At 37.3% G+C, this 8,401-nt stretch overlaps 1 protein-coding gene across 1 annotated transcript; it reads right to left on the bottom strand.

The window, feature by feature from the left end:
* Nucleotides 1–2,636: 2,636 nt before the first annotated feature.
* Nucleotides 2,637–5,903, bottom strand: LOC149029225 (zinc finger protein MAGPIE-like). Its single transcript, XM_089150212.1, has 3 exons — nucleotides 5,375–5,903; nucleotides 4,864–5,260; nucleotides 2,637–4,250 (listed from the first exon to the last, which is right to left on the bottom strand). The coding sequence occupies exons 1-3, from the start codon at nucleotides 5,490–5,492 to the stop codon at nucleotides 3,398–3,400; spliced, it is 1,368 nt and encodes a 455-aa protein (XP_089006338.1). The 5' UTR covers nucleotides 5,493–5,903; the 3' UTR covers nucleotides 2,637–3,397.
* Between the last annotated feature and the right edge of the window lie 2,498 nt (nucleotides 5,904–8,401).

Below are 8,401 nucleotides of genomic sequence, written 5' to 3' on the forward strand. Positions count from 1 at the left end.
GTTTTAAGATATGAAATCCGAATTTGGTGGTTCAAAAGGGTACTAATCAAGGGGTAGACTATATCCGTAGTATTCTAACATAAAGGGGACCTCAAAACACTAATCAAATCAAAGTATCAAGATCCAAATTAGGAAACAAAAAGTTACCATAAATAAATCAAACATGGATCTTGATGAATTTTGAAATAGAAAACAAGGACAAGAACTATAGGAGGATGGATCATTGCTTTACGTAATGAAAACATGAAAACATACATAGGTCTTCATGGAATAAGGCTTAGAAGCATAAATCTAAATAAGGAAATAAAACCTACCATATATGTACTATCATGCATCATGAAGAACACATAGTAAGGTAGAAGAGAACAACTAGAATTCTATGGATTATGGATCATGGAAAGAAAACACAACCATTAACCACTAACATGATCAATGAAAGAAGATCCAAAGAGATCGAATTCAGATTAGAAGATTAACAGAGATTAAATCATAGTTTGATCATGAATCCTTCAAAAGCTTGCAATGATCATGGTTAAGATCATTGTTCTAGCCTTAAATCCTTAGGATGATCATGAGAACATGTTCAGAGATGTTTGCAACAGAGAATGCAGCATCTCTTCTACTGTCTCAACTCAAAAAGGAAAGAAAAACAAAGATGGAGGAGAAGAAGAGAGAGTAGACATACCTTTTGATGCAAAAAGAAGAGTTCCGACGAAGATCCGCCAAGAAAACTCCAAGGATGCAAGAGAGATGACTTGCGAGAGGTCTTTGGTTCGTTCCGGAGGGTTTGGAGGCAGCAAATACGAAGTGGACTCGAGGTTAGACTTAAATAGAGCAAGAATCAACCTAATTGCCAAAGACAAGCACCCATTGGTCGAGTGGATTGGTCGACCGGCCCGATCGACCAATCAGTCGGCCAATCTTGACAACAAGGCCAAAACAGGAATTGAAGGTCCGGATCAAATCCAATCCTAAAGGGGTTTTGCACACAAGTCAAGTGACTTACCTAGTAGGTAGAAATGCCTTCAAACCAAGATAGAGAGCACTCCAAGTCCATCAACTAATTAGATCTTCATCAGGATTCTGTTTCCATAAATAGAACCTCATCATCAACCTTCATGGATTCAAAGCCAGACACCAAGTCCTCTACTGGGATGGCCCAAAGCTGACTTCTTACTTTACTTCGGGTCATCGGACCTACAAATAACAAGGTTTCCGGGTCAAGGTTAGGGCTGGGTTTCACAAATCTGCTTCTCTCCCACTGCTAGACATGATAACTCTTGCAACAAAAATGATTGCATAAACAATTACATACCAATATAATATTTTAAACAATATATAAAATTATTTCGACAAAAGAAAAGGCTACCATATAAAAACTAATAATGAAATCACACGAGCAACACTTAAAAATAATTATATAGGTATTCCATAATTTTCTCTAATTTTTAAAATCATTTCCTTTATTTCTGCCTAATTTTTTTCTCTCTTTTTTCATAATAATTTATATTTTATATTAATATTTTAATAAATTAAAAAAATAAATTATTTATTTATTGGGTCGAAAAATATTCCAACTCCGTGAGTCTATAGATTGGCCCATGGAGATCCACATATATTTTTTTCAATCACGATACAACACATCATGCAAAAAGCAAGCATTTGAAATGTAGAAAAATACAAATTTTGACGCCCGAAAATAAATAAATAACTTACTTAGCAAAAAAAATTCCGACTCCATGAGTTTGTAGATCAGCCTACTATATTCAACATATATTAATTTCATACCCATCCAACAACATTATGGCATGCATTTTAAAAAATTAGAGAAAAATAGTTTACCTCTCAGATGAAAAACTCCACAAAACACCCAGACCTGTGTGAAATCTTGTTTGATCGTCGCGAATAATGCTATATCCGTCCATAATGAAGTGAGAACTAATGTCTTATGTCAAAGATCGGACAAAAATATGGCAAAAACGCCAAGAACTAGGAGAGAGAACCTCTGGAGGAGGTTTGGAGAGGAGAGCGAAAATCATGAAAATTAATGAGATGATTCGCCCAAAAATCGGTGAACTACCATATATATCGTCGAACTCGTGATATATCACAAGTTCGGCGAAAAAATGGTGAGAAATCAGCTATATCTCGCCGATTCGCATATCGGTGTTGGGTTGGATTCGCCCAGCACCGAAATTCAGCAATTTTGTGCACCTTGGTTTCAAGCGATCCTGTGCAAAAAACAATAGAATGAGTTTTGTCTATGATAGTCTATTATGGCTTATTATGTTTTTTTTAAAGATTAATAATAAATACCAGAGGCACATAGGAAAAAGGAAACATTTTTGGGAAAATGAGAATGAAAAGTGACACCGAGAAGGCCTTTAGTTTTTTCTTTTTTTTTTTTCGGTAGAAAAGGCCTTTACTTACCTGTATTCTTTTAGTATTCTTGCATTGGCGAATCTACTGTACTAGATTCTTCACGTACTTAAGACCAATAACGGTTACCTATGTACAAAAATCATTGACATCGCCTGCATTAGAGGAAAGCCAGGCATGATGGTTACTCTGCATAGCACATGATACACTGTAGCTTACCATTTCTTGTGATGTTGGCACATCATAGGAAGCAACTCTACTTGCCCTGTAAGGTTCTTTCATCACTTTGCATGCAAAAGTTATGGCATGTAGATCAAGAAACTGGTACAAGAATTCAATCTCTTTATCTTTCTCCTTTATGTTCCTTTTCTTCTTTTCCTTTTTCTACTTTTCTCCTCCTTTTTCCTGTTCTGCGAGCTGCACCAAAGCTCCACTGGAATCCATTTGAATCTAATTGCACCTGTTAGAACCAAATAAGTGAATAACTACCAAGTTCACAACCTTGCATTTCCACACATGGTATGTAAACAAACATGCAGTACATTCTGATATCATCTTCCCATGCCCAAGTTTCATCCAGACACTTATATAAGTTCTCTCCATGCCTTTATAGTACAAAATATGCATGGAAGTGTAAATGAAAATGGCTGCATAGGTTAGCTCAACCTAATAGGTAGATTCAAGCTTTTAACGCTCAAATACTTTTATAAGCTCAGTTTGATCAAAAGAGTACAATTATGATAGAAATGAAGCAAGGCAATAATGGAGTTCAAAAGGTTTTCTTGCTTTGCCCCCACTAACCCCCTTTTTCTCTAAACAAAAGTAACCATTTTTTAAAGGGAGCAACTTTCAGGATTCAACAGAATATGCATGGATCTCCTTCAACACTGTTGAGCGAGCTTCTAAGCATTTCCTTTTGGCAGAGGCACTTATAACACCTTTCCTTCCCAGTTTATTATAAACTACATATACTTTTCCAGGGATAAGCATGGGAAAAATTGAGGAAAGCATCTTCAAATCAGATCCATCCGTTGATTGATGACGGGCAAATGGTTTGAACACCAACCCCCAAGAAATCCCTAGTTTGTCCTCCTGTATCATCTTGGGTATTAGGGCGTTTCCTTGGGTACATCTGTAACTGATCCAAATTGGATAAACTGTTAATGGAGCCATGATCTAAATCAGTTCCCATCTTAGATGTTGGGTTTGAACTGAACAATCCATTGTATTTGTTTTCATCTTCAACTTGAGTGTTGCTGCACTTGACTCCAAAGTTTCCAAGAAAGGATGGATCAGTCGTTGAAGTTGCACCTATTTGAGCAGCTTTTTGTAGCAATGCTGTAGCAGACATGTTTGCAGCAGTTAGTTGGTGATGCTGGTGTTGGAAGCTGTACATCGAAGGAGCACTTGCTAATGGAGGACTACTAACTTGCTTATTGTTGTTTAATGGAAGCGATGTGCTTGTTAGCTCACCAGCATTGGTTGAGGACAGCTTGTTTCCATAAACCCAATTGAATTGGTACTCTGATTGTAGAGCATTTGTGCATGGAGTACTGTAAGGATCAGTGTAAGATGGCAATTGATGTAATTCTACTGGGAGATTATTGCTTGAGGGTTTGCTAACATGGGATCCTTGGCCCATCCACAGAGAAAGACCAGCTCGGGGCTGTTCAATCTCTGCTTCATTGCTTGAGATTGGCTTGAAAATCGAAGAGAAATGTTGAAACATATTGGATCCTAGGGGTGTCCCCGAAAGATGATAGCTGAAGTTGCCTGAGGTTGCATTGATGATATTAGATGCTTCTGTAGCTCTTGCTGTTTCTTCTGCTAAGGCATCACAAAAAGCCCTGTGTGTGATGAAGCTGTCTCTCCTGTGTCATAAAAATGCAGAAACACAAACTAGTTCAGATTTCAGGACAGTAATCTGACAACACTATGAGCTACTACTACCTCAACTAGTACGTACTACACAACAGTAACAAGCGGATTTGGAGCTTGTAGCTGAATTCTTTGATAAGGACTTATTTCTCCATGAAGTTGCAGGTCTTATCCCAGTTCTTATCAGCCATAAATAGGGAAAGAAGAAGGAAGAAAGAAAAAAAAAGATTAACAGAAATACCAACAAGATAGAGATACTACTGTATACAAGAAGTTAATTAAGATATTTGATCACAGAATATCAACAATATATGTCTTCTAGATATCTATTTGTCTTCATTATGTCCCATTTCCTTTTCACCTAAAAGCCAAATTAAGAGAGAGAGAGAGAGAGAGAGAGAGAGAGAGAGAGAGAGAGAGAGAGAGAGAGAGAGAGAGACCTATTTGTCTCTTGCACACTACTTACAAACAAAAAAACATCTCAACCACTAAATCATTTCATGCTTCCTTGGCTTAAAATTTCTTGATTGGGTTTTTGTTCGCACCGATGTTTCAATACATGAATCAAATGATCCTTAAAAAAGCAAGAAAGATAGTAGAAATTACCGCGAAAATAAAGTCCCGCAATCACATCTGTACTCTCTGGTGCCACAGGTTTTTGAATGAGCTTTCCAATCTGATTGCACAGCATAACGCTTGGAGCATTTCTCACATTTCCACTTCTTTTCTCCATGTTTTCTGCAGAAGTGTTTTTTTATGCCAGTGAGGTCACCGAGAGCCCTAGAAGGATGGTGATGGACACAGCTCTTTTCTGGGCAAACATACACACGCTTCCTGGGTTCTTTACTTGTCCTTTGCTTGAGCTTCCATGGAAGGTTATGTCCACGCCGATGAAGTTGAAGATTTTGATCTCTTTGGAAACCCTTCCCACAAATCTCACACAAGAATCTGTTGGTAGCCATTAGAGTCTTCGGCGACAAGGCGATGACCTCGGCTTCAGGATCTATTTAACAGTCATAAATCAAAAACATGAAGATCCATGAATGCACGGAGTCAGATAGGTAAAACAATAGTTGAATTAATCTACATATAATCAGGAAAGAAATAAAAAGATTACCAGGGGTTCCAGGTAGGTTTCTCTTTCTCTTAATTGGAGGAAGATTGGATCCTGCAGCAGTACTAGTGTTCTGTGTGAAAGAACTTGAGATTGCATCTCCTGTCATCTTCTCTTGCATCTCAAATTCTTTATCCTTGGAATCAATATTCAAGAAACTCAAAGAAGCAAAATCAATGAAGATGATGAGATCAAGAAGAAACCCAACACAAAGGGTACCTTGGTTATGGCTGTAATGCTAATTAACATGGGCTAATAAATGGAGGATTTGATGAACCTCTCTCTCTCTCTCTTTCTCTCTCTATTCTCTCTTTCCTTGTGTGTGCGTGTGTGAGTGTGTGTTAGCAGTGTTATTGCCTGCTTTTGGTCTGAATTATATTATTATTCTATGGGTGGCGGTGAAAGTTAAAGTTGGGAAGGGGGTCGGTCGGAGGAGGATTTAGAAGAGAGAAGGGGGGAAGCTCGAAGGTGCATGATGATGACACATATGATAAGGTCGGAAGAAAGCGAGTCTCCATACCTTTTCCTATATGGAATGATTATCCCATAATTTGGTTTGCCTTTTGTTTTCTTTACTCTCCATTTCTATATATTCTATTCTACACACCAAATTTAAGGACCATGGCCCATAGCTTGGAAAAAAAACTAAAGATCAACTTCCAAGCAAGAACCCAACCAGAATCTCTATGTGTATAGTGAATGTTAGAGAGAGAGAGAGGGTCTTTTTTATCTGGAACTTTGATTACATCAAGATATTCTTGCACCCTCCCACACAATACCAAATCTCACTGTTGATGTTGCACTTAAATTTTGACTCTTAATCTGTTCAATCAACTCTTAGTCTAACAAGGCTCAAAACCCAATAGGCTAAGCTAGCTATTAACCACAAAAACATAGCCTCCTATATTAGATTTTGCAATTTGTTGACAAAAGCTTGAGATCATGAATTGCTCTCTACCCCTGCAGAAACCCATTCTTAAAAGATGTGATCCTTAGCTTCTAGCTAATCAATTCTTAAACCCGGAAAACCCTTTTCCTTGCAAGACTGGAACCAGTTAGTTTGATTCAATGGAGCCAGAGCCACTGCCACTCAATACAGAAAACCTATTTAGCAAGTGATGATTGACCAGTAGTTCAAAGTACTTTCCTTACATGGTCAGAAACTGACTAATTGCATGTCCATCCCATTAATCCCACAACCTATGTGGCTCCACAGTGCTCCCCACCCCACGCTTCTACCCCCACACCCTTTTCTTTTTTGGTCACAGCTTTCACAAAAGTGAGATTCTTGTAAGAACCTGTATCCATAAGTCAAAATGAAAGTGAGATACATCTTCATCATTCTATTTTCTGATGGGTACGAAATAAAAGTGAGAAATGCATTTGTTTCACCAATAAAGCATCCTGTCACAGTTAAAACTGAAACTACTACAACTTTCATTACTAGCTAATTAACTTATCATTGTAGAATTCAAATCCAATACCTAGTAGCTTAATCAGGTCCCAGATCGAAGAACTTAAAACAGTGAAACGAAATAAAGCTGGGCTTTGGAGCATGGCGCCATGCACGTGCTCAACGGCCGAGGAAGCTATGATCTCAAGGAAACGACGAACGCTTGAAAACACACATAACCTTTGTTCTTAATCTTAATATATATAATATCCATTATAAACGGATGGATTGATCTCTTGGGTCTCCCAACTGGGTAGGGGATGATTAGTATATGAGCGGATTACAACTGGTGGTTTAACTTTGTTAATCACGATTAATAACTTATGACAGAAACTAGCCATAGCCGTTGAAATCATAAATAAGGGAAGACAGAGATACCAAAAATAAGAAGAAAGCTAAGAAATGAAAAAGGCAGCCAACTGACAAAGGCAGTGAATTTTTGGAAGTGTGAGCAGTCGTCTACTTGTGCGCTGACTTTTCTTAATTACCTTAATCATAATCTAATGATGTTTTAGAGACATACTTTCCTTTTAACTTTTAGTTTATTGTTTACAATTAGTTTATTGTTTCAGTTTTGGAGTTTTGCTGTTGAACTCTTCTGCTCTTAGAATATTCTCTCTTTCCTCAATAATCTTAAAGACCATGGATTCAAGATTTATCAGATTCCTCTACAACACAAAACCCAACTCCCAATAGGGTTCCTGACCTAAAAATACATTTAAAAGTCTCTTCTTCTTTTTTTTTTTCTTTTTTCTTTTTTCCTTTCTCTTTCTGTGGTGTTGGCTGTTAAACAAGCTAGCAGTCTTCTTCCCCAAGTGAAAAAGGGTAGAAAGATTTGAAAGAGAAGAGGTTTTGGGGAAAAGCAAAATGTTGTCACGGAGAGTATGTTTGTTTCTTTGGTTGTTTGTTTCAAACAGACCTTAGAAAAATATTTCCCACTTCCAAAGGCTGAAGGGTGTCCTCAGTATCACATCAGCTAGCTTCCTCAAAGCACCCGTGAAACACTTCCTTTCTTAATTGCCCAACACCTGAAATAATACATACTAAAAGCAAAAATATTTCCATATGTGGATGGGAATATATTTTAAAATTTCAATGCGATCAAACGGTTATATGTGAGGATTATGTCTGATGACTCTAAAACACTGTATAAATGTGGTGGTCTTTGAGTGCCTGAAATATTTTATCATAAAGCCACTGAAAATGTTAACAACTGTTTATATTTATACATTTTGGGTTATGGATTAATCACTGGCAAAACCCTAGCATCAATGTTGTATATACAACTTTGGTATTACGGCATAAAGTTACTTGATATTCTAAATTATCTTGTGTTGGGTTACCGTGTCTTCTCCATCTTGCATTTTATAAGGTATTATGGGTATTTTGATACATTATCTACATAGGGTTTCACTATGTATTTTGTAGTAAAGCTTCTTTCTCTACAATTGATCTACGATAGAAGTATGGTGAGGTTGGAACCCTATTTGCTACTGATTGTAGAAAAGCAACACTCGGCTCACCATGGACATATGCCGCAACTTAAAAAAACTGGTAATCATTTTTCTACAGCTTAA

This window comes from Hakea prostrata, chromosome 1, assembly GCF_041222555.1.
Source record: "Hakea prostrata isolate BN-2017 chromosome 1, UWA_Hpros_2, whole genome shotgun sequence".
Classification (NCBI taxonomy): Eukaryota; Viridiplantae; Streptophyta; class Magnoliopsida; order Proteales; family Proteaceae; genus Hakea; species Hakea prostrata.

Bases quoted from the DNA above. Each gene is read 5' to 3' on its own strand.
- LOC149029225 (XM_089150212.1), bottom strand. From the start codon at position 5,492: ATGCAAGAGAAGATGACAGGAGATGCAATCTCAAGTTCTTTCACACAG. The intron at 5,261-5,374 runs GTAATCTTTTTA...ACTGTTAAATAG, and splicing joins AAACCTACCTGGAACCCCTG to ATCCTGAAGCCGAGGTCATC. The intron at 4,251-4,863 runs GTAATTTCTACT...TTTATGACACAG, and splicing joins TGCGGGACTTTATTTTCGCG to GAGAGACAGCTTCATCACAC.